The sequence below is a fragment of the Mesoplodon densirostris genome, chromosome 1 (assembly GCF_025265405.1).
Source record: "Mesoplodon densirostris isolate mMesDen1 chromosome 1, mMesDen1 primary haplotype, whole genome shotgun sequence".
Classification (NCBI taxonomy): Eukaryota; Metazoa; Chordata; class Mammalia; order Artiodactyla; family Ziphiidae; genus Mesoplodon; species Mesoplodon densirostris.
The window spans coordinates 18,603,488-18,630,513 of NC_082661.1; the positions used below are offsets into that span (position 1 = coordinate 18,603,488).

Sequence of the window (27,026 nt, forward strand, 5' to 3'; positions counted from 1 at the left end):
ATACAAAGGCTTTCTCTGAGGATATTGGGTCTAATGACTTAACTTGAACTTGAAGATAAGCTTAATTCCAATCATCTTAATGTCTAAAGTCTGTTTTCAACTCACTGTGGAAAGATGGCTACAGCTGGTCTCAGTAGCAATGGATGCCTTGGTTGCTAGTTCATGTACAATGTGCAAGTTCCAATTCTAGTACAAACTCATCCCTTTCCACATCATCCTCAAGCTCTTACTTGCCAGTCCTTCATAGCTTCCTTATTTTCTTCATACAACAGACTGACTTAAAATGATACATAATGGGGGACATGTAAGAGAAGTCCAGTCACCTAGCAAATAGCACTAGACATTCAACCAGGATTAAAGAGGTCCTGCACTGTAACTTTTAAGTGGAACAATATTTAAAGAATCTGAGGTCTTTACACAGCTTTGATAAGTCATCAGCAAGTGTCAGAGTGCTGGATTTGGGGTAGGGTTTAAAGTCTTTAGACTTAGCCCTGACTCATTTCCTTGAGTTAATTTCAGCATGGTTACCTCTGGCCTATTCTGAGCAAAGATGCCAACAAAGTATTCTTGTGATGGCTTATATCCTTTCTGCAAGAGACAGGACCCCAGGTACTCTGCTCGATCAGACACCTACAAGTGAGAGAGGTAAAGAGAGAGAGAAAAAAGCAGTCAAGACCCAAAAGAGATCATATTAGCTCAAGATACCACACAAGCAAAAGAATTTATCCAAAATCATGGGCCTGACTTACCTGTTTGTAGGACAGCCATCTGTAGGGCTGGTTTGGTTTTCTATATCCCAAGCAAGGCCCATTGTCTAAAAACATAACATTAAATGAAAATCAGCTCCAGTTGCAAATTCTTGGACCAGAGAAGGTTAAAGAAGGTTAGGAAGAGACAAGACACAAAGGATAAATCCAGTAAAGATGCGAGCTTCTCTTATGTGCCAAGGAAATTCAAACACAGTAAGTACTCAGTTCTCAAAGGCAGAGGGAGCCTTGCAAACTACATTTGAAACACTTGGGAAATGCTACAAAACAAGGGTGGTTCCATGTTGGAATGTGTGACCTCCATGGTAACAGGCATTTGGGGAAAGCCATGAGTATGGACTAGCCCACATGACGTGAACAAACAAAAGCCCACAAGTAAACACTAATAGACTATATCGGATAATCTTGGATTGAGCTTCCCTACAATGAAAGAAATATATGTTCATAAAAAGTTAGAAGAAAACCAAAATACAAGTCATCCATAATCTCATCACATAAACACCATTATTAAGGCTGATATTTTCTTTCATACTTCCTTTGATAGTTCTACAGGGTTATATTCATTCCACATGTATAGTTTGGTATCCTGCTTCCTTCCCCCATTTGATATAAATATTCCCCTGTTATTATTTCTTCTCTGTAGAGATGTCAATGGCCTTATTATGGCCAAGTAATGAAGGGTGCTACTGTATAGCTGAATTTATCTCATTATGGGCATTGAGATTGTTTCCAAGATTGACACCTCAATCTTGGTAATGGTAATGGTATGATGCATAGTTTCCAGCTGATCATTTCAAAGTTAGACATTTTTCTTAATAGAGTATTTTAAACGAAATAACTGTGTTGGGAGGGGTGGCAGCAGCCGGGAGTGAGGGTGGTTGGTCAGACGGCTCAGGGTTTTGATACCTGGCCCCACATTGCTTGGTGAAGCAGCTGTGACGGTTTGCTTTTCTCCAACCAGCAATATATCACGTCACAGACACTAAATAGTCTCTGTTTAATATGTCTTCTGGTTAAATAGCTTTTAAAAGTTATTGCTTTAGGGACTTCCCTGGCGGTGCAGTGGTAAAGAATCTGTCCTGCAATGCAGGGGACGTGGGTTCGATCCCTGGTCAGAGAACTAAGATCCCACATGCTGTGGGGCAACTAAGCCCGTGTGCCACAACTAGAGAGCCCACGCGCCCTGGAGCCCGTGCACCGCAACCAGAGAAGAGAAAACCCGCACAACTAGAGAGACGCCCACGCGCCACAACGAAAAGAGCCCGTGGGCCACCACTAAGACCCAAAGCAGCCAAAAATAAATAAATGAATAAAATAAAAAAATTTTTAGAAAGTTATTGCTTTAGTCTAGGTTTCTTTAACAGCTATTAAAGTGGGACCTTTTCCCTCATTGGTTAAGTTTTATCTGGTAATGTACTTTGCCCGTTTGTATGAGCGTGTCTTCTGAGATACTGAGACTCATAAAGAACACACACACATACGAGTACATACAGGAACACACATGTACACACACATTGGCCATCGATATTTTTACAGCTCACATTTATTGTCTTACATTTGACAATAGAAGAATTACACTTCTGAACATTGAAACTACTCAGCCTTATTTAAAATTACAATAAGTCTGGGAACATCCACTTACTAGAGTAAATAGTAATTGCAGCCACAGAAGCCACGAAAGTCATGGTATTTGTTAGGCTAAGGAACAACTCTAACTGGCCGAAAAGACCCCACATCTAAGCCAGAATGAGACTGAGTTATAAATAGTAAAGCAGAAGAGAAGGAAATTTTACATAGAGGATTTAGCCAAATTGCCAAGAGGAATTCTGGTCTAGCCAAGAGGAAGCATTCAAAGAGAAGGTTACTAGGAATTCAGAGGTAAATAAGTGAACTTCCAGACTAAGTGACAGAGGAAAAAGGAAAGAAAGCAGGAAAGAGATAGCCACTCTGATTAAAGAGATATTTAAAAAAAAAAAAGAATATGGAGACTGTCCACAGGAAACATTAGTTCTTTTTCTTTCTGCTGAAACAGCTGCATGAACGCTCAAGAAGTCGAGTCTCAGACTGAGACTTTCCCTGAAGCCAGGCAAGTCCTGTTTAGAGTTCACAGCCACTGCTCCAGCCTAGAGTGTGTGCCACTGGTGCTCCACCAATGGGATTGTTTGTACTGACATTAATCATCAGTGATAAGTACCATTTATGGTACCTAGCTTACTCTGTGCTAGGCATTTTAACTCATTGGGTCTTCCCAATAACTACTGTTCTCCCCATGGTACCAAGAATCATGAAGGGCTAGACAGCTTCAAGCTCACTCAGTAAGTGGCAGAGCTGATGAAGGTGGGAAAAACTATACTGCATCTCCTTAGCACTTCCCTGTTGATGAAAATACTAGCAGAGGCCCATGACCAAGGAACAAGTCAAATAACTGGCCCAAAGGGGCACCCAACTGGGGTTTCATTAAACTCTGTGCCCTAATCAGCTTCAGTCTGATTAGCCAAAGTCCTGACCAGGCAACAGCCTAGCCTTTGATTAACTTAAGCAACTTAGATCTTCTGTTCTAAGATGTGGCCATCTAAAAAGAATCCACCCATTAACAACTTCTCAGCAAAACTGGGTCCCAAAGCTGGGTAGAGTTGAAACTCTGGCACGCAGAATCCCTGGAAGGCTTTGTTAAAAACTCATATTCTTAGGTCAAACTATCTGGAATTCTAATTCAGTAAAACACAATGGAGGGCTTCTCTGGTGGCACAGTGGTTGAGAATCCGCCTGCCAATGCAGGGGACACGGGTCCGATCCCTGGTCCAGGAAGATCTCACATGCCGCGGAGCAACTAAGTCCGTGTGCCACAACTACTGAGCCTGCGTGCCACAACTACTGAAGCCCACATGCCTACAGCCCGTGCTCCACAACAAGAGAAGCCACCGTAATGAGAAGCCTGTGCAACGAAGAGTAGCCCCTGCTCGCCCCAACTAGAGAAAGCCCACGCTCAGCAACGAACACCCAACACAGCCAAAAATAAATAAATAAAATTAAATTTAAAAAAACAACAAGGTGGAGCCAGAGGATCTATATTTTAAACATTATCTGCAGGTGATTCTCAACATGGATCATCTACTGGCTAGGGGTTAAAGATAGAGGTTAGGGCTGATGTATTCAATCCCAGTTGTAAACAGACATGTCATTTTCCTATGGAAATAGCCAGGTTGGATTTTTCAAGCCTACTTACATGAGAAGCCATTTTAACTTTATCTGTTTAGTTTTAATTGAGTATTGAAATAAAATTTCTAAATGAAGCAGTGTTATGTGTCACATATTACATGCTCAATGACTTGTTTCTAGTTACAATAACAACACATGCTCAGTGAAGAAAACTTCAAAAAATGGAAAATCCCAAAGGAAACTCTATTGTATTAGCTGTATACTATCTTAAGTTGTCATATAAATAAAACTAATGGTTGCATTGGTTTGTGTTTGTTATTTGCCTGGAAGTCTAAATCAGTACTAATTTGGGGCCAGAAATAGTAAGTACAGTCTCCTTTAGAGACTTCAGATAGAAGTTTCCTTTACAAAAACCTTTCATTGTCTGGAGGTGCAACAACTTTTATAAAACACTTAAGAGCTGACGTAAACTAGAATAATCTAGCCAGACAGACAGATGTAGATTTCAGTATCAGTGTCAACATTTTCTATCTCTGTCTCCTTTGAAATGTTCCCGAATCTCAGAGTCTCTGTTTCCTTGCTTTAAAGAATGGGGGTGAGGGACTTCCCTGGTGGCGCAGTGGTTAAGAATCCGCCTGCCGATGCAGGGGACATGGATTCCATCCCTGGTCCAGGAAGATCCCACATGCCACAGAGCAACTACGCCCCTGCGCCACAACTACTTAGTCCGTGCGCCACAACTACGGAGCCCATGTGCCACAACTACCGAAGCCTGCATACCTACAGCCTGTGCTCCGCAACAAGAGAAGCCACTACAATGAGAAGCCCGTGCACCACAACAAAGAGTAGCCCCCACTCGCCGCAACTAGAGAAAGCCCGCGCGCAGCAGCAAAGACCCAACGCAGCCAAAAGAAACCAAACCCAAACAAATGATGTTGCGACTAAGATGAGACACAGCCAAAACAAACAAACAAACAAATATTTTAAAAATAAAAATAAATTAAAATGGGGTGACAGCAACTAATCCCTGTAATGTAGGGAAGATAAAGTAGATGATATCCGTGCAATATGATAGGCTGGTTAGCACTCGATTATTAAATATTGTGGTAGTCATAATTAAAAGGCAGAAGGGAAGGAATAAGAAGTCACAGAGGTAAACCTCTGCCTGGACTGAGTATCACCCAAAAGAAAAAAAGTTATAGGGAGAGTTATCAGCCAGTTGATTTTGAAAGGAAACTAGTGTACCTAGCATCATGTTCAATGATACAAGATAGAATTACTGAGCCTTGATATTTTCCAAATGACCCTACCAAAGGTCATGTGATGATGTTTCTAAGAAAGTCCAAAAGATAATTACCTTCTGTGATACTATGGGCAGCAGCATGGGCCAGCAGTATGGCACTGGGGCCAAGGGCAAGGTAAGAAGTCAGGAGGCCTGAATACTAATTCTGGCTCAGATTCTATAATGCAGGGAATTGCATTTATGAAAAGCATGTTCCTAAACAAATATAATGTACTAGTGAATTAATCAAAATACTTTCCTACTGTTAACTCTTTAACAACAACTTGGCCAGGAAGTTCTCCTTGTGTTAAGTGAGAAACAGATTCAGAGAGGCAAAGTGGTTTATGTAAAGTCGCACAGCTGGAAATAGAAGAACTGGGTTTCAAACCCAAGTCTGTCCTACTAGACAGTTTACAGCACCCATCCTGATACTGTGCTCACGTCCCCTCCACGCTGTATTTGTGATTCTTCTTGGACCACCACATTTAAACAGCTAGAGTTTTAGAAGTGAGACTGGGAAGGAGAGGTATGGAGCAGGACCCCACCTTGGTCTTACAGGCAAAGTGAGATGTCCACGCTTACCAGACACAGCAATTCCTCTTTGGAAAACTTCATACATCGTCTTGGCATCTGAGAAGTAGTAACGTATTAGGCCATTGTCCTGGCAAGGACCTCTCCGTGCTCCTCCCTAAGACACAAGACCAAGTTTAGGTTAAGACTGAGTCTTTCCCCACCCTTTCCAAACCCTTATGGATTGAACTGAAAAGAACATAAACACTGACTATTGAGGTCACAGCGATGACCCTTTTAGTACTCAATCAATCAATGTTTTAAATCTCAAAATTGTGGTGTCTTCATATCAGAGAAATCCAGAGATTGTCACAGTTATGTTTTTGGCAATCTCCCCCCACCTCCCTAGGCATACACACACATGAGTGCACACACACACACACACACACACAAAAGAGATAATATTATAGTTATATCATTTTTAAAAAATCACGTTAAGTTTAAACATCTATCAAATGCATACTATGTTCCAGTCACTGGGCAACTACTGTAGATGCAAAGTGAGTTAAGACAAAATTACTGCCCATGAGCACCCCATAAACGAGAGTTTTTGGAGCTGGGGTAGGGTGAGAAGGGAAAAACATGCAAATATAACACTGTGATGTACATGCTGTAATAACTGTTTTGGGAGATGAATGAAGTGAACAATTCTGTATCAAGTAGAAAGGCTACAGAGAAGAAATAATATTTCAATAGAGACTTTGAAGATAAGTAAGCATTTACCAAAATGATGTGGTTTCATAGAGCAGAGGGAAAGGAGGATAATTCAAAGTGAAGGAATAGCCTGAATAAAGGCACAGAGCAAGCAACAAGGATTTACTGTATAGCACAGGGAGTTATACAGTGTCTTACAATAACCTATAATGGAATATCATCTACAAAAAAAACAAAAAACACTATGCTGGACACCTGAAACTAACACGGTATTATAAATCAACTATACTTCAACTAAATTGAAAAAAAGCAGGTACAGAGGCAAGAAAGCACACTGAAGATTCTGGTGGGCAGCTCGAGAACAGGGTATCTGAGAAAGAGGGAGCACCTAGGGATTTGTCTAGTGTCAGCGGAAGTACAGGGTCAGGCCCTGATTTAGATCCTGGAGCTGCAGTAAGAGCTATAGGCATGGTTCAACCCCCATGAAAGTTAGTTTAGAGAAGCATAGGCATCAATTAAATAAGCATTCAAAACTGGAAATGACTACCAAGATAAGGGCTATAAAAGTACCAGGTAATCCATGAGGCTATAACAAGAGATCTGACTTAATCTGAAGCATCAGGAGATTTCCATCAGATGTCACATTAAGTCAAGACATCAGAAATATAGTTCTTTTGGGACTTCCCTGGTGATGCAGTGGTTAAGAATCTGCCTGCCAATGCAGGGCCCATGGGTTCGAGCCCTGATCTGGGAAGATCCCACATGCCACGTAGCAACTAAGCCCATGCGCCACAACTACTGACCCTGTGCCCTAGAGCCCGCATGCCACAACTACTGAGCCCAAACACCTAGAGCCTGTGCTCCTCAACAAGAGATGCCACCGCAATGAGAAGCCCGCGCATCACAACGAAGAGTAGCCCCTGCTCGCTGCAACTAGAGAAAGCCTGCGCACACCAACGAAGACCCAACGCAGCCAAAAACAACCATTAAAAAATAAAAATTAAAAAAAAAAAGAAGGGCCTCCCTGGTGGCGCAAGTGGTTGAGAGTCCGCCTGCCGATGCAGGGGATACGGGTTCGTGCCCCGGTCTGGGAGGATCCCATATGCCGCGGAGCGGCTGGGCCCGTGAGCCATGGCCGCTGAGCCTGCGCGTCCGGAGCCTGCGCGTCCGGAGCCTGTGCTCCGCAACGGGGGAGGCCACAACAGTGAGAGGCCCGCATACCGCAAAAAAAAAAAAGAAAAAGAAAAAAATTGGGCTTCCCTGGTGGCGCAGTGGTTGAGAGTCCGCCTGCCAATGCAGGGGACACGGGTTTGTGCCCCGGTCTGGGAAGATCCCACATGCCATGGAGCAGCTAGGTCCGTGAGCCATGGCCACTGAGCCTGCATGTCCGGAGCCTGTGCTCCGCAACGGGAGAGGCCACAAGAGTGAGAGGCCCGCGTACCGCAAAAAAACAAAAAAAAAAAAAAAAGAAAAAGAAATGAAGTTCTTTTTCTAGAAAAGAAAGATGGGGTCTTGCTGTCTACTTACATAGATGGACTGAGGAAGAAGGAAGAATGAAAGATGATTCAACTCAACTTTAGGCAATTGGGTAAGAAGAGATGCATTTAACTGAGATAGAGCAGGAAGGGAAGCAGGAAAGGGTGCATGCGTGTGTGTGTGTGTGTGTGTGTGTGTGTAAGGGAGAAGACATGCAGTACAAAGATGTGTGGAGCCTGAGGTACCTGAGTGTCACTGAGATGGACTGGAACTCACAGGCGAGGTCAGAAGTAGAAAGTCAGATTTGGGCGTCATAGACTTTTAGGTACATATTCATGTCATAGAAGAGGAGGGGTTTTCTCAAAAGAAGTGAGGGCTGAAAGCAGGGATTGGCAGACTATAATCTGGGCCCAAACATAGCTTGTCACTGTTAAAATAAAATTTTATTGGAGCACAGTCACGCGCATTCAGTTACATATTTTCTGTGCTTTCATGCTATAACGGCAGAGTTGAGTAGTTGCAACACAACCCACGTGGTCTGCAAAGCCTAAACTCTTCACTGTCTGGCCTTCACAGAACATGTTTGCCAACCCCTGCTTTAGAGGAATCAAGAGATGGTGAGACCGACACTGTAAGATGAGGAGAGGAAAGAACTTAAGTGACAAAGAAAGAAATCTTTCTTTCTTAGGAAGAAATCTCATTGAAGGATACGATGAAAGGCAAAAGTAGAAGTTTTAGGAAAGAAGAAGTGTCAAGTCAATTGAAAGGAAGAGGCTGAAGAATCACTGAATTAAGAAGTTAGATTCTGAGTGATGCAGAGAAGTCTGGGGAGATGGTAGTGATAAAGGTCAGATCTCAGTGAGTTGAAGTTCAGAAGAGGGAATCAACAAATGGACCGCTCTTAAAGACTCCGGGGAAAAGGGAGGATTGAAAAGAGATGGTGGCCTGAAGCAGCAGGATCAGCAGGACAGGAAGATGCTGCTAAAAATCTTCCAAATAAAAGGGAGGTGGGCGGAGAGTGGAGGGAACTTGGAGTAAGATTCCCGAGTAGAAGAACAGAGTTTGTAAAAAGATCAGAAGGGGTTAGCTTTACAAAGGAACAGGAATGCTTTTTTCTCTGAAAAGGGTTGAAGAATGAAAAATCATGAGAGAAAATTCTTGGAGCTTTCCCTTAGCTTAGAGATATAGGAGGCGGTGTGATTTGCTGCAAAGTCAGGGAATTGAGGGGAAAAGCCCAGTTCAATGTCTGTCGTTTTAAGAGGGAACATTAACTCAAAGCTGGTATTTAACTCGATAACTTCTTTACTATTCTCAGACACTGGGTGTCTTGATGAAAATGTTCTCCTGTCCCCAAAGTACTGACTCCCTCATCTAGATCGTGGGTCAGCAAACTTTTTCTGTAAAGGGCTTTGTAAATGCTTTAGGCTTTGTGGAACACATATGATCTATCACTCTTTTTAATTTTTTTTACATATCCCTTGAAAAATATAAAAAACATTCTTAGCTTGCTACTCACACAGAAAAGGGTGGATTTTGCCTGCAGGCTGTAGTTTGCCAACCCCAGATCTAGATTACTGGCATCATAAAACCAGTAAAAGCTGTGATTTCATTTTTATTACAAAGGAAAATATGCCATGACTAGAAAATTTGACTTATAGATTTTGGGTTGTTTTGCTAACCAAAAAGGCTTATTTTCCCATACTACACCCCCGCCCCCAAGTCTCCTTCACTAGTGATCCTCAGGTCTTGAATTAGTTTGTGCTTGATCAAGTTTGACAAACTAAAAAGGTGCTGGGTAAGTTACCTCAAGTCCCACCGACTGCTTGTTCAGATCAACAAGAGGCAACACGGGGTGAGGTCTGTTAATCAGCCACAGGAATATGGCGGCTCCAAAGGTCAGGATGCAGATCAGTGCAGGAGTTGGAAGTGGGGAAAACAAGAAGTTAAAGATAAAAAGCATCTTTGTGAATAGCAGCAGGAAATTCAGGCCTGAAAAAAAAAAAAGAAGGAAAGAAAACGTTAGAGGAAATGGCCGTATATTTTTACTCAATAGCTGTATGTTTACAGAAAGAACACACACACACACAGTTTCCAGCCCTCCAAATAGCCAGGGTTGGACCACTTTAGCAGCTGAATTTCTCCCACTGTTTACCTTAACATTGTCGAGAATAGTAGAATGCATTCTCTACCCTTGCTACTTGACTGTCCTCCCACAAGGCAGAAAGGATCAAAGGAAACAGGTTAATCATTTCCCAGACAATTTTGAGAAAGGACTACCCTTTAATTTTTTGACTGACAAAGCCTACAAGAAGCCCTCTGGACCCAAAATAAGCTGGTAGTCAGAGGAGGGGGCTCCAGAGAGCTCCTCCTGCCCAAGCAGACCGAGGGTTACGAAGGACTCTTGTAACTGCATCTCCCTAGTATAAACCAGACAGAAGAGGGAACCTCAGGAGAGGTGACACCACCCATCTTAGAAATTAAGCATTCCCTGTGAAAGACATTTCCTGCTGGCCAGATATGCCTTGCTCATTGCTTTCTTTTCTGAGCCGTCAGGAAGGTCTCAGAGATCAACAGAATCACAGCTTGCCAGGTCCCAAATCCTCTCCTCCAGGGAACCTGGAAGAACCATTTTTATTGGAGGCAACTTTAGCCAGGTCTGCAGGAAGGATGCAGGAGAATGGGCCTGACACAAGGTAGCAGGTGAGCACTGAAGATTTAGGCCAGGAAGTGATCTCAGTGAACCAAAAGAAACAGTCTTCCCCCACAACTCAGCTTTTTTTGTAGTTTCCAGCTTCAAACTACTCTAACAGGAGGCATTGACATTTGAGTGGGTCCGAGGAACTTATTCTCGTCTCTCTCAGCTCTTGCCTCGCAACTTTCAGACTTCACTAGGACAATAACAGCATCAAACAAATGAGCACCAACTCTATGCCAGGCACTGAGCTGGGTTGTTTGCATGGATTATCTAATTGAAATCGCATTTTACAGACAAAAAAAATAGAAACTCCCAGAAGCAGTGACTTGTCCAAGGTCACTCATCATTTGCCACTGCTGCTTCCCCATTAAAATCTACAAAATCACAACTCATTTTTTCCTTATAGAGTCTAGCCACACAGTTCAAGGAGACTGAATTCATCTGGCACCTTACAGGTCACAGCAAAGGCATTTCAGATTTTGTATTCTTTAAAGATTACTGCAACGCCCTATATCTCAGAGATGAAACCAAACATTCCTACTCAAAATCAAGAGAGCAAAGCAAGTCCAATAAAAAGTCATAGCCGGGCTTCCCTGGTGGCGCGGTGGTTGGGAGTCCGCCTGCCGATGCAGGGGACGCGGGTTCGTGCCCCGGTCCAGGGGGATCCCACATGCCGCGGGGCGGCTGGGCCCGTGAGCCATGGCCGCTGAGCCTGCGCGTCCGGAGCCTGTGCTCCGCAACGGGAGAGGCCACGGCAGTGAGAGGCCCGCGTACCGCAAAAAAAAAAAAAAAAAAAGTCATAGCCACCCTTAGAGCTTTGGGACAGCTGCCATTAGCTGGCATCTGGAACTTTTGCCATTAAGGGAAACAGTTCATTCCACTCTAACAAAGGCTATAGAGCCTAGAAATTTTGTGTGGGAACAGTAACAGTCACAAGAAACCCTGAGTCACTTTTCATCATTTTTCTACCCCTTGATTGGTTATTCCTGAGTTTGGAGTAGTCCCTTTCCATTTCACGGAGGAAAATTGAACTTCCAGAGACTGGGATGACTGTCTCAATTCTTTGGTTCTTTCCACATTGTGCTTAGGTAAAGAAAAAGAAGATTAAAAAAAAAAAGCTTGGGCTTCCCTGGTGGCGCAGTGGTTGAGAGTCCGCCTGCCGATGCAGGGGACGCGGGTTCGTGCCCCGGTCCGGGAAGATCCCACATGCCGCGGAGCGGCTGGGCCCGTGAGCCATGGCCGCTGAGCCTGCGCGTCCGGAGCCTGTGCTCCACAACGGGGAGAGGCCACAGCAGTGAGAGGCCCGCGTACCGCCAAAAAAAAAAAAAAAAAAAAAAAAAGCTTCCCTGGTGGCGCAGTGGTTGAGAGTCTGCCTGCCAATGCAGGGGACGCGGGCTCGTGCCCGGTCCGGGAAGATCCCACATGCCGCGCAGCGGCTGGGCCCGTGAGCCATGGCCGCTGAGCCTGCGCGTCCGGAGCCTGTGCTCCGCAACGGGAGAGGCCACAACAGTGAGAGGCCCGCGTACCGCAAAAAAAAAAAAAAAAAAGCCAGACACCAAAGGTGCTAGTTTACCTAACAACAGGTGCTATTATGACCACCTGCCAGGATTCTGAGAGCTGGGATTTTTGGAATCCAGCCTTAGCCAAAATTGTGTGGTAAGGCAGTCCAGGAGGCAAAGCATATTAAAGAGCCAGCCATGCGGGACAGCATTCCAAGGCCGGCTGCCCAACCCAGGCTGAGAAGGGCGGCTGCCCCAGGGGAAGCTGCAAAATTCACAGGACAGGTAGCAATGCCAAAGGGAGAGGAAACCTGCTTTGTGCTCAGCCATCTCTGACTACTGCCAACCCCTTTCCTCAGCCTGGGGTACGGCCACCAGCCTGGTGGCACCTCAGAATCTGCCCTTTGCCTTCATCCCTCCTCAAGTAAACGATTCTTACCTGCACCTCCCTTCTTGGGTACAAGAACAGATTGTTGCTCTGAGGACTTTTGCCCTCTTCTTACACATGGCAGCTTTATATTTCAGTTGGAGACTTAATGGGAGACTTTGCAAACAACGTCTTCAAAAGAGGGTCTAAAGGTGAAATGTGGCAGTGTGGGAAGGGGGAAGAAAGGGGGTGAATTGCCTGGCAGGTAACACAAAGGGAGGAGAGAGAGAAAGAACCCATGGCCAGTCTAAAGGTGGCACCTGCTGTCCACCCCGGCTGATCCTTACCATGTAGTAATGTGAGCCCAGGGTCACCAGATGGTCAGATTCTTTACTCCCTAGGAAACCTGGAACACTGGATTTTTATGAAACCTCAATTTTAACTTCTGGCTCCATTAGTAAGAGTCTGGTGTGGGATAAACGAAAACACATCTGGTTTAATCCAGACCGCAGTCTGCCAATTCTTGAGCACTCCTTTTAGGTATACTCCTGTCCTATTGCCCACCAATGGGATGAGCCTGCCCACTTCATTACCTTGCCTACACTGGCAAGGGACTTTATTTGCAGAAAACACTGAAAGATGTATTTGTCAATTGAAATAGCTTACTCACTTTGTTTGCTATTGCTGACCAGGTATCCAAATAGGATATACACAGAATTTCAGATGCTTCCTCCCTGTCTCCCCACATTTTAAAAAATTGAGGTAAAATTCATATAACATAGAATAAACTAGTTTTAAAATGTACAGTTTAGCAGCATTTAATACATTCACAGTATTACATTCACAGTGTTGTGCAGCCACCATCTCTAGTTATTTCCAAAACATTTTCATCGCCCCAAAAGCGGAAACGACGCACCCATTAAACTGTAACTCCCACTCTCTCCTCCCCCTCACCCCTGGCAACCACTAATTTACTTTCTGTTTCCATGTATTCACCCATTCTGAATATTTTGTATAAATGGAATCATGTAATATGCGACTCTTTGTGTCTAACTTCTTTCACTCAGCATAATATATATATATATATATATATATATATATATTTTTTTTTTTTTTTTTTTTTTTTTTTTTTTTGCGGTATGCGGGCCTCTCACTGTTGTGGCCTCCCCCGTTGCGGAGCACAGGCTCCGGACGCGCAGGCTCCGGACGCGCAGGCTCAGCGGCCATGGCTCACGGGCCCAGCCGCTCCGCGGCATATGGGATCCTCCCAGACCGGGGCACGAACCCGTATCCCCTGCATCGGCAGGCGGACTCTCAACCACTTGCGCCACCAGGGAGGCCCTATATATATTTTTTGTGGTACGCGGGCCTCACTGCTGTGGCCTCTCCCATTGCGGAGCACAGGCTCCGGACGCGCAGGCTCAGCGGCCATTGCTCACGGGCCCAGCCGCTTGGCGGCACGTGGGATCTTCCCGGACCGGGGCACGAACCCGTGTCCCCTGCAACGGCAGGCGGACTCTCAACCACTGCGCCACCAAGGAAGCCCCTCTCTCACTCTTTAAATGGGAGAAACCGAGGGTCTGAGAGAAGGCAAGACCTTCAGGTTACACCAGTACTGGACTGGTTGCTATTCTAAACTTTAGAAACTATGAACACTTCCAGATATGTTCAAGCAAACAAGGGGAGAAGCCACCATCTCTCTCGTCATGTGTGCTGCGTCACTCAAATTACAATTCTGGACCGGTCACTCCACGGAACCCCTGCAAGCTCTTCCTCTTCCCTTAACCTCACTCCCAGTTGGGAAAGAATGGAGTAGGGACAAGTGCAATAGCAGTAAAGAAAAGAGGAAGGAGAGCTGTGTTACACTGTATCTGGGAGTTCTTGTTTGAGGTTATCTATAGATGGTTGAACAAGCCACAGGGTGGCCCCAAGTGGAAAGCTTCCTCCGCCTTCTGATGTGGTAATAGTGACATGCCTTCGTCCCATACCCCAGGATGCCCATCTGTCCTCAGCCCTTCCCCTTGACTCACTCTCCAGGGCCCTCACTTCCTCTGTGGTTTGAATAGCCACAGCCAACATTACTCATCTGGCTCCTGACGTGTGGAATTCCCAAGCTTGCTGAAGGACACCTCCTGCCTTCATACCTGCTTGCAAGCTCCCAGGACCAGCCTTGGTACCTAGGTTATGACCACCCCATAATCAGCTTTGGGTTTTGCTACTTTGAAGATTTGGGGCAGCATGTCTTCATTGTCTCATTTTCCTTGGATAAAGTCTTTAAATGACCCCCTTCTACTCTAATATTCATGTTTTTGGTCAACTATGTTTATTGCTATGAATCTTTCAGAATATCCCTATAGTCTATAAATAATTTGTCTTTTGATGGTCCCTTTCACTTAAAAGATTTTATTTTTCTGCTGTGTATTCTGCTCTTCAAGCATAAGTCTACTCCCATCTGAGGGTCTCTGTACCTGCTCTTCTTTTTGCCTGAAACACTGTTCCCCAGATCTGAAATCGTTGTGTATTGCTTGTAGGTCAGATCTCAACGCCAATGTCATTTTCTCAGAGGCTCTCTCTGATCACCCTATTTCATATTGCCCTTTCCACCTCAGTCACTATCATGGCCCCTGATTTCTCTTCTCCATGTCACTGTTTGCTATCTGAAATAGTCCTGGTCCCTTATGGTCCATTGCCCCTACTGAACTGATGGACTTTAATTGGAACAAGGATTTTTGTTATGTTCACTGCTGTGCTTCCAGTGCCTGCACCATGCCTGGCACAGAGTAAACTTTCAATGTGTGGTTGCTGAATAAATGACCAGTTTTCTAGTTCAGAATTATCTGTTCTAAATACTCTCAGTTGACCCGCTTTTCCCTTAATAAAACTCTCCCACCCCCAAACTCTCCAATCTTAAATCAGCAAAAGTCACTCTGGACAATCTTGAGATAGGTACTCCTGATCAATATTTTGGCAGGATATTAGGTTCGGGATGATGGATGGTGAAAGGATGTATTTCTAACATATATAAAAAACCAGTCAGGATCAGTCTACTCCTCCAGGCTTGGAAGAATCTGCAGGATGGATCTTATCAAATGAAGTCATCTACAGTGTTAAGTGGGTAAAAGGTCCAGCCTAGAAATACATGATTCTGTTGCCCTGGGTTTTTGGAATTCAAAGGACAATAAGACTAATTATCTTTGCTTTTAGTCTTGAAGAACTAATTATTTTCTATTCAATAATGAGATATAGATTGCAATTATAAGCTTTAAAAAAATCTGCCTTCCAGAAAGTGGCACACTCATTTGGACTTAATTGGTTTTCTGTTCTCTTGCATGTATGGGCTCATTCTGTGCTGATAGAAAGTTCATTAAAAGGGAGACCAGAGTCCCCAAGTTCTTACACTCAGTTAATTGACACATTTCCAACTGAATTACTTACTCTCTCCTAGAGACTATGTCACAAATCTTCTCAACTCACAATGATTCCAAAGGGGCCTGTGTGTTATTAAGGAGGCTGTATATGCAAGTCCTGCTTTCCTGGTTGGGATTTAAGTTCTAATCCAGCCTCCACTGTTATTTCCCTAAATTTCTGCCACCCCCAATTTAGGAGCCTCCGTATCATTCCTTAAGTGCGTAGTTAATATATATAGACAACCCCCAAAGTAATGGCAACAGGTCAGTAGGACATTACAAATCAACAGCCTCATGAGCATACCTGGGAGGATCTGATAACCTTTTCCTTTATATGCAATGAATGTGAACCAGTTAAGAGTTCTATTGCAAGATCCTTCACCCAGCTTTCTCAGACCTCTGGAGCTAAGGAGTTTTCACCTTTCCTTACACCAGTTTACTCTTCTGTAGCACATGGAGTTTTCTTCTAATAAGAAATAAAACATAACATGATTTAAGACAACAATCCTCTTTGCAAAACTTAGAGAAAAGGCTGATATGAGGACCTACTGTATAGCACAAGGAACTGCACTCAGTATCTTGTGATAACCTATAATGGAAGAGAATGTAAAAAAGGAATATATATATTTATATATATGTATAACTGAATCACTTTGCTGTATACCTGAAACTAACACAACATTGTAAATCAACTATATTTCAATACAAAATTAAAAAAATGGAAAAGCATTGGTTCCTAAGGAGGGTAAACGTCAGCTACCCATGTTATCTTAAATGAGTCAGAAAGGGCCAACATTCAGTTATATCTAAGATAAAATTTATTGTCATATTTCCCAATTTTAAAAAAAATTGCTGAGAAGGGAATCCTAAAATCTCTCTAAAGAAATAAGAGACAATTAGAAACCATGAGATATTTCAGTAAGGTGGCCAGTTACCAAATCAGTAGCCAGAAAGTTGATAGCTTTCCTATATTTTGTGCAAATAACTAATTCGAAAATAATGGAAAAGGTGCCATTCCCAGTAGTGTATATAAGAATAAATGTGGGGGCCTCCCTGGTGGCGCAAGTGGTTGAGAGTCCGCCTGCCGATGCAGGGGATACGGGTTCGTGCCCCGGTCTGGGAGGATCCCATATGCCGCGGGGCGGCTGGGCCCGTGAGCCATGGCCGCTGAGCCTGCGCGTCCGGAGCCTGCGCGTCCGGAGCCTGTGCTCCGCAACGGGGGAGGCCACAACAGTGAGAGGCCCGCATACCGCAAAAAAAAAAAAAAAAAAAAAGAATAAATGTGTAAAACCTACATTTAAAAAGTTCACATTCGAGGGACATAAAAAGGCTTGAATAATGGAAAGACATACTTGAAATAGTTAAGGGGTCCAATCTCCCTAAATAAATTTATACATTTAATGCAACCCTAATAAAGACCAACAGGATTTTCTTGGGAAATTAAAAAGTTAAAGTTCACCCAGAAAAATAAAACTTACAAAAATAGAAAGTTTTTGAAAAGTAACAGGAATTGGGTGGGTAGCAGAGAGGTTACCCAAACATTACCAAATTTGCTTATTGTGGAGCTATAGAAGTTTTCTATTGGTCATAAAGACAAATCTATGTGATGAGATAATCCTGAAATACTCCCAGTGGATGCTATTATCATATAGTAAACTGCAGTCCAAATCAAGATAGATTTTTTTCACTTACAATCAATGTGTTGAGACAAGTGACTAGCCATTCAGAGAGAATACCGAAAGTTGATTACTGTCTTACCCCTAAAACAAAAATACACTGGAGATGGACCAAAGACTAAATATAAAACATTGAAAACCATGAGAGTACTTGAGGATAAAAAGTATGAGGGAATTGTTTTTTATAATCTTGGCACGGGGAAGACTCAAGACAGACACAAAACCTAGAACCTATAAAAGGAAAATGTTGGCAACTTTGACTACACAAAACTTTAAAAGATATTTGCTCTGCAGAACAGATACCAGAGACAAAGTCAAAGATAAACTGGGAAAAATATCAAATATTCCAGATAGGCAAAGAGCTCATTTCCTCAGTAGAAATGCATAGAAGTCAATGAAAAACAAAATACAACCCAGTAAAACCAAGAGCAGAGGGCGTGACCAGAAAGTTCACGGCAAAACAAACAGGTTACTTAAAACCAGGGAGAGACATTCAACTTCACTTATAGTTTTTTAAAATGCAAATTTAAATGAAATGCCTTTTCCCCATCATTTAGATTAGCGATGATGAAACAGTACAAAATGCACCATCGATCACGAAGATGTAAACTTGGGGCAGCCTCCGTAGGGATGTGCCCATTGCCTGCTACCACAATTTAAAATGTGTTCCCTTTGACCTAATGACTCTACTAGTAATTTATTCCACAGAAAGACATCAGTTCAATAAAAAGTGCATCATTTTAAATGGCTGTTTGAGGCACCGGTTAGGAATATGGACTCTGAGTCACACTGCGCTCAATCCTTGTCTGTGGTCAGCTTTGTGACCTAGGGTAGATAACTTCTGTGTGTTTTCTCATCTGTAAAATGGCAATACTAGTATCTCCCTCATAAGGCTGTCACCATGATTAAAGGAGTTCATGTACCTGTATGGTGCTTAGAACAATGACTGACGCATGGGCTCAGCTATGAGCTATTCTGTTCATCATCATTAATCTATAGGATTGCTGATAATGTCAGAAACCAGGAAAGCCTTCCTTGATAGGAGAGTAACCAGATAAATTATAGCACTTACACACAATGGAATTCTGGGCAGGTAGTAAGGAGGATAAAGCAGGTCTGTATATACTGATAAGGCAAGAACTATGTGAAATACTACCAAGTAGAAAGGAAAAAACCGCTTGGACAGTGTAGGGTATGCTTTTGTGTTTCTGAAAGAATAATCCTCATAGGAAAAGACAGACTGAAGAGGAGAAATTATGAATGGATTGTCCAGAAAGTTTTGAGAATTCAGTCATTCAGCCAAAGATATTTAAGGGCTTGACTGTATATCATCAGCATCATTCCAGGTGCTGGAGATACAGCAGTGAAACCCTGCTCTTGTGGGGTTGTATTTTATTGGGAGTTTGGCGACAAGCCTGAACAAGAACTAGATTATAGAATATTGTGGAATAAAAACTATATTAGGGAAAGAGGATTGAGTGTACGGTAGGGGGTGAATTTTAATTAGGGAGGTTACAGTAGGTATCATTGGGATGGTAACACTTGAGAGGATGTATCATTTAATCTGTAATATGCATGCTTTTTAAAAAAAATGTAAAATGAACAATTCTGAATTATCCTACTTCTGACTAAGGCAGCTGACTTAGAAAGTTCTACCACCTTGGTTGGTGGCATTTCATGTGACTACACCTGAGAATACAGCCTCACCCTCATTTCTAGAAGTGCAGCTCTCCCACCACTAAAGCTACATTCCATCAGTAGCCTTTTCCCTACACTCACGTCACCGGCCAGTCTGGATGGCAGCTCTGAGGGTGGAAAGGTTTTGCATTCATTCCCTTAGTGGATAAGAAACCAAAGGTGAAGGTTGAGTCATGGGGCCAAAGGGGACCCGAAAGTGCATCTTTCAACATTCTCAGCAGTTGCTGAGAACAGAGGCTGGTGTAACATCCCAACCTACGAGCCTACAGATAACTTCTCAGCCACTCACCAGCACCTGGGTGCTCAGGCCACCACCTGGCACTAGCCTTCTCCACCAAGCAGGGACAGGTTCCCAGGCCTGAGTGGCTCTCCTCCCCTGGAGGCCTGGCACCCAACACGCTCTGAAGCACACACCCCATGGGATGTCCCCAGGCAGATGGGAAAGGGCCTCCTTGTCACCTCCACGGGGTCATTCACGTGTGGCCAAGCAGGAAGACCAAGCATTATCAAAGGGGATCCCTGTTAAAACCCCAAGGGTGGCGAAGCAGTCATTTCCACAGCCCGGAAAGATTCTGTGAGTGCTTAAATAACTAAAACAGGAAACAGAGGGACTTCCCTGGTGGTCTAGTGGTTAAGACTTCACCTTCCAATGCAGGGGGTGCAGGTCAATTCCTGGTCCGGGAGCTAAGATCTCATATGCCTCAGGGCCAAAAAAACAAAACATAAAACAGAAGCAATATGGTAACAAATTCAAAAAAGTCTTTAGAAATGGTCCACATCAAAAAATCTTTAAAAATAAAAGCCAAAAAACCAGGGAAGAGATACTAATCTCCCACATTTGTTTTTCCTAGGCCACACCCAACAGTTCCAGTTTGTCAGGCGGCTGGCAGAGAGAAGGTAAGGGCTAGGCTTGGGACAGTTCCCTGACCCACCAGCAAACATAACCGTAAATAAATCCTCAGGGTTTTGATGCTTATCCACTGGTGATATCTTTGCTACTGAATAGCACAGAAAAAGCTGTAGGAGTCGGATCAGCTCTTTCCTTGGGTTTGGGTCTCAGGGGTTCCTGGGGCTCAGTCGACAACTTGAGCTGTGAGCACTCCCAGGCAGAGGCTATCTTAATGCAGCACTGTGCCCGAGATACGGTGGGAACCCACCGAGTGCCATCGAGTCACCCTCCCCTGTTGCTCACCATTAGCACAAGATCAGAGAAAGGCACCTAGGGAGGGGAGTCTACTGAAGGCAACAGGTTACAAAACTCAATCCCGCAATGACACGATGTGCGCCTAGACACAGTGGGGGGTCGGGGGAGGGGTGGGGAGGCCCTCTGAGCCCTCCTCAGAAATGCCACAGCTGGACTTCCTGCTATAGCAAGGGCAACACTAAGCAACCCGACCCGAGTGAGGTCAAGGTTCACTCATCCTACAAGCATTCGAATATATGAGTACCTACTATGTGCCAGGCAGTGTGTCCAGCATGGGGAAACTACACTCAGAGTTCATAGTCCAGTAGGGGATAAAGCCAATTCCCCAGGCAGAAAACAAATGATCTGTGGAATGTACCCCAGCTTTGGGAGCATCTGCTCCATACACACTGGAGAAAGTATGTATGTGGCAAGAGATACATTTGCCCTCTGCACTTTAAATTTATGTATAATTTCCTTTGAATAAGGCAAACCAAGATCTTAGACTCAGTGTATGCCCAGCACTGTGCTGTGTGCAAGGGGCCAAACACTTAGAAGGCACAGCTCCTGCCCTCTGGGGACCTATGGGTCCATTGAACACTAAAATCACCTATACAAGGATTCAGCATGCAAGATGAGCTAATGAATATGAAGAAGGGAAAGGCCAGTGTAGACTGGAGTAGGTGGAGGTGGTCTAAGGAGCACTAGACCCTCAAGGATGTGTGGTCCTTGATCCCCTGGCTGTATCGACTATAGTCTTATGTCCAGGGCCAATCAAGGATGACCACCCCACCAAGGAGGCCAATGGCTGGTAAGACCCCAACTATGATTCCCACCAGGGTCACTGTCACCAAACTATGTTTCTCCATTGCTGTCTGTGTCTCTCCATCTACTTTTCCATGGAGAGAGCAGTCACCATATTAGGTTGGATAAACCTAAGTAGAAGAGAGGAAGAGGAATAGCCGGATGTGGGGTGAGAGGTGCAGCACGATTAGAGGCACCAAAGTGGGACAAGTGTCAAGGGAAATGGTGAAGAGACATGTCTGATGGAGACAGAGGACCAATTTTAGTAGAAAGGGAAAAAAGTCAAAGCCTCCAAAGGGCTGAGTAAGACAGTGTCTGGGGCCTGGTATAGACGCTACACCACTGGAGTCATTTGGTTCACAAACACCAGAGAGCCTTGGGGTGCCAGGCCTTGGTGGGGTGGGATTTATCAGGAAAGCCTTCATTAAGTCAAATGCCAAAATCCTCTTAACTCAGTCCATGAAGATCACACAGGATAGTTGCTGAGCCACTCATAGGCTGGTGACAGGCAGTGACAAATCCCACTGGATCTTAGATCGACTTAGTCAACCTTGATGTACTACTGTGCTTCCAACAAGTCATAGTCCAGCAGCTCTACCCTGAGGAAGTTCTTGTCTCAGTAAACATTCCCAAAGGCCTTCCAAGCCTATTGCTGACCAAATGAATCATGAGAGTGCTGAGGTCAGGAAAACCAGTACCAACCGCTGGAGTTGATAAGAACCCGTATAAAGATAGGCTGGACAAAGTGCTAGGACCCCATCACCCAGGCCAGGATAAAGACAGGCTGATGCAGGAGGCTGTGAAAGAGGTCTCTTCAGAATCAGCCCACTCACTACCTGGTTGGGCAAGTCAGGGGTCACCAGATTCAGTGTGTAAACAAGCAGCTTTATTCCCAATGGTATCATTTCCAGTGGCAAACATTTAAGGCCATTGCCTTTCCAGGTACCAGAGCAACAGCACTACCACTTACCAGATATGTGGCCCTGGGACAGTTACTTAATGTCACTGAACATCAGTTTCCCTCCACTGCACACCAGAAGGGGTAGGTAATTATCTCTACTTAAAAGGGATACTATGGGTAGACTTCCCAGTATGCTGTCCAGCACATAGGAAGCCCTCAGTGAAGATGAGCTCTCTTTTCCCCTCTTCCACTTAAGTCAGTTTCTAACTCCTTGTCCATATCAGATGTTCTATTTTGAGATGTCCCCAAAGAGAAGAGATGGTCATGATCTTTGTAGTATAACTGTCCTTCGACTTACATACAAAGGTCTTAACAACTCCTCATTTCTATTTAAACAGAGGATTTCTAGTTGGGGATCCCATGGTCCACCTCTGAGCTCTGACCCTGCCATCTCCCTCAGCCCTACCGCACCCCTGCATCCTCCCACAAGCCACTCACAACCTCACAACTCTTAGAGTAGAGTGACCCATGGAGACCCAGAGATCTACAACAAGCTTCCCCGCAGAGGGTTGGTACCATGGCCTCGCCACAGCAGTACAAGGGCTGCCTGACCTTCCAAACTCCAAAACTCGTATTTATTCTAATGACATGAATTAAGAGCCTGAAAATACCAGGCTCTGTGCCGGGGAAGAACGAGAGAGTACATTTCTGATCTCATGGTGCGTAGTCACACGGGGGAGGAACAGACCGGGATGTGTTTATAGCAGAGTGGGGTGAGAGCAGCGACGGCTGACCTCAGGGCTGCTGGGGACACGTCACCCCCGTAGGGTGCCTCTGGACACGAGTCCCCTGAGGTCACACTCCAAATGAGGGTCAGTTCATCTGCTGGCCAGGCATATGAGACAGACAGAAACAGAAACCTCCTTTCTGATTTCTAAAAATATCGCCAAATCCTGGTTTAGGAATTCACCTGCCTAGCCGTGGGAGGGTTTTTTTTTTCTGAGGTGCAATTCACGTAACATAAAATTAACCACTTTAAAGTGAACAATTCAGCAGCATTTGGTACATTCACAATGTTGCGCAACCACCACCTCTAACTAGTTTCAAAACACTTTCAACATCCCCAGAGGAAATCCTGTACCCATTAAGCAGTTACTCCCCATTCCTCTTTCCTCCCAATCCCTGGCAACCAAGGATCAATCTGCTTTCCATTTCTATGGATTTGAAAGTGGGAGGATTTGCAGGAAAAAAGTTTCTCCCAGTTTCTAATTCTCTGGTCCATGTGCTAAATTAGACTCATCAGAAATGGAGGCAGAGTTTGCCTTCAGAACTAAATGATCCAGAGCTCAAATGCCAGCTCCAATCTCTTCATACTGTGTCCAGTTTATTTCTAAGTCTTGGTTCCCCCTCTACAAAAAAACATACCTACCTCATAGGACTGCTTTGAAGATCAAAAAGGTAAAAGCCCAATAAATGAGTAAGCACAGGGGCTTCGCTGGAGGTGCAGTAGTTAAGAATCCACCTGCCAATGCAGGGGACACGGGTTGGGGCCCTGGCCCGGGAAGATCCCACATGCCACGGAGAAACTAAGCCCGTGTGCCACAACTACTGAGCCTGGGCTCTAGAGCCCACGAGCCACAACTACTGAGCCCACAAGCCACAACTACTGAAGCCCACGCGCCTAGAGGCCATGCTCCGCAATAAGAGAAGCCATTGCAATGAGAAGCCCGCGCACCACGACAAAGAGTAGCCCCTGCTCGCTGCATCTAGAGAAAGCCCACACGCAACGAGGGCCCAATGCAGCCAAAAATAAATAAATTAAATAAATTAATTAAAACAAAACAAAACAAACAGTAAGCACAGTACTGCCCCACAATAAATATTCAAAGAATGGTAGCTGTAATATTTACATTCTAGAAAAATGCCAACCTGAAAAGTCTCTAAGAAATATATGAAGTCAATATCTGCCCGGGTCACCATACATAAGAATCTTTTTAAAAATGAAAATTTGTGCTTCCCTGGTGGCACAGTGGTTGAGAGTCCGCCTGCCGATGCAGGGGACATGGGTTCGTGCCCCGGTCCAGGAAGATCCCACATGCCGCGGAGCGGCTGGGCCTGTGAGCCATGGCCACTGAGCCTGTGCGTCCAGAGCCTGTGCTCCACAACGGGAGAGGCCACAACAGTGAGAGGCCCGCGTACTGCAAAAAAAAAAAGAAAATTTCTAGGAAATCCAGAGAGAGGTTAACTCTACATAGGAGTGGATGGAACACGGTTGTTAACATCACACCAACTGCAGCTTCTGTTCCAGTTGACAGCTGGCTGCTTTGTGATCTTGGGAAGGTGGCTTCACCTCTCTTAACCAACCATCTCCTAATACTGTCTTAATGAAATATCAGAGTACCCACTATGAGCTGGTGTGTAACTAACTGGCTTCCTCTTCCCCCTCCCCCACAGTTTCCTTCCTTTCTCCTTTCTGGACCCACAGCCTCCCTCTAGCATCTGTGGCCCCCACTGCAGGTTTAGGGCCTAGGCACTCAATGATACACTGATATTATTTTAGGTGTCATTGCCCCCAGAAAGTTAGAATAGAAGTTGGGAGAAAAGACTATTTCAGGTCAGAACCTCAACAAATGCTCAGCTGAAGCATTCTGTTTGGTCTGGATAATGTTTGAAATAAACCCATTAAGTTGGAGTATGTTTATCTGGGTGCACCTGCCTTGCATTTTGCCATTTTGCACCTACTTTACTTGGCTCTATTGCCTGCCTCTTCTGTAAGTATTTGTGACTCTTGTTTTATTTCAGTTTTTGTCCCTTTTATTGTGCCAAGCGTACAAGTGATGCCTACAAGATTTTATACCAAGTCTCTTCCAAGATTATTCTGTGTTCACCTCAAATACTTGTCCATTGGAGGGGACAACCATAAAGTAACTCTCACGCTGGAATACAGAGGGAGGGATCACCAAAACCAATTATTCCTTTTTTTTTAACTGAACCAATCTTTTATTTTTAAATTAAATTAAATTTAGTTTAATTTAACTCTATTATTTTTTAAGACTGCCTCTGTTAGAGAATACCAATTACCTACAAACTGGAGCTATAGATCCAATTCTACTTTTCAAATCACCAAAAAGATGGATACCCACAGAAGGTAGTAAGCCCCAACTATGGAGTCCCTTTCCAACACTCACTCCTTGAAGGTCAAGTTCATCTTAGATTCAACTTGTGGCCCTACTCCTTAAAACAGATCCAACTTCATCCAGAAACCATTCCATGAGTCATGTATCGGGCAGCTCTTCCCCTCAGAAGGACTGAAGATCCATCAGGAAAATTGAGGACAACCCCCAGTGCAGCACAGGCGAGTTATAGGCAGAGGCTCAGGCCCACAAAATGGGGTCTGGGTTGTGGTCCCCCTTCCCTAAGAGAGGCAGGAGAAAGGACTCCTCCACAATCCGACTTCTCCTCCACCCTCCTGATGAGGGGGGTTTAAAGAAGTCCCTTCGAGACCAGGGAGAAAGTGAGCACTGACATGTGCCTGTGACACAGCAAGCTGCAGATTCTCCAGAGCTGGGGGTCAGGATGCCACCGGGGCTTCTACCTCATACCCACGTGACCCCTTACTAAATACCCCCTCCAGCTGCCCCCTTACCCTGCGAGGGGGCCGCATCTCTTGGAGCTTCCAGTGAACAGGGCCTCCTGGCTCTGAGTTCCTCGTGGCACGAGTCCCTGTCCTCTCCCCTAACCCCCGGTTCCTCCAGAGTCACAGGGGCTTCAGAGCATCTCTGCAGGCCGAGGGTCCCCAGTTCTGAGCCGTCTGAGCCGTCAGGCCCCTGTCTGAGCTGTCCCGTGTCAGGAGTCAGGCCATGGCCGGCTTCTAACGTGCTCAGGGACTTCACTTCCTGGTTTTTCTTTCACAACTGAAAGTGGAAGCGTTCTGACCAGAAGGAGAAAAGCCGCTAAAGCTCTCCTGGCTCGGTTTCAAAGCCTTTACCATCAGTCCCTAAGGGCTGACACAGAAGCCAGCCTGCATCCACGCAACTCACGCTCTCCCTGTTTGTCTGACTACCGCTAAACCAAGACCAAAAACCAGACGGAGATGACTGAGGTGCCCCCTGCAGACCACCAGTGTCAGAGAGGTGAGACGCCCTCCCTGGGTTCCCAGGACAGGGAGGTCCAGCCACAGGGCACCGTGGCCCTCGCATCCTTCCCAAGACTGTGGGGACACCTGGAGGCCAGCCTGGCCTGGCCAGCATTGCCGGCCAGCTGTGCACTGTGTCACCCACTCTCCAGTCCCCAGTGAGCCTGCCTCAGTCCCCGAAGCAGTGCTGATAAAGCCAAGAAAACAAGCACGTCAGGAACGAGAGGGACAGCCACGGAGATCTGTTCCTTTCCTCTGACACACCCTTTCCGTACCTCAAATTTTTAATTCAAAATGTATTCTGCTGCCCTCCCTCACCTCCCAGATTACAACTGGGAAATTTTAAAATCAGGAATCCACAAGCACACATGCCGTTAGCTGTCAGACTGATCCTGCATCTTGGAGCCTCTGGAAAACTCCACTGTATATTTGTGAGACAACGACAGTGGAAAAGACAAATTACTTCTTGGTATTATTATAAAAATTGCTTTGAATGTGCAGACGCCCTGAAAGAGTCTTGGGGATTGGTCTACAGGGCATCAGGACCTGCAGTAGTCTCATTGGATTCACCTACGGCTGTGGCCACAGAAGGGTATAGGAGCTTCCATTCTCAGATTTGAAGGCAGAAAGAACAAGTTCTCCTACCCCTTCCTGCCCCCACCCCTCCCCACCACCTCTCAGACACCCCAGAATTAAGCAGCGCTTTCCCCAGCCTTGGTTCCTTTAAGAAGGCTCAAAGTAAATCCAGCATGA

At 44.9% G+C, this 27,026-nt stretch overlaps 1 protein-coding gene across 1 annotated transcript in view; it reads right to left on the reverse strand.

The window, feature by feature from the left end:
* Positions 1–26,031, reverse strand: part of ACSL5 (acyl-CoA synthetase long chain family member 5) — a 43,497-nt gene extending 17,466 nt beyond the window's left edge. Inside the window, exons 1-5 of the mRNA XM_060099592.1 lie at positions 25,785–26,031; positions 9,713–9,897; positions 5,791–5,896; positions 750–814; positions 529–630 (exon numbers count right to left, since the gene is read on the reverse strand). Coding sequence (XP_059955575.1) covers positions 529–630; positions 750–814; positions 5,791–5,896; positions 9,713–9,868 — 429 coding nt within the window. The 5' untranslated portion in view covers positions 9,869–9,897; positions 25,785–26,031. The remainder of the gene's footprint in view (positions 1–528; positions 631–749; positions 815–5,790; positions 5,897–9,712; positions 9,898–25,784) is intronic.
* Between the last annotated feature and the right edge of the window lie 995 nt (positions 26,032–27,026).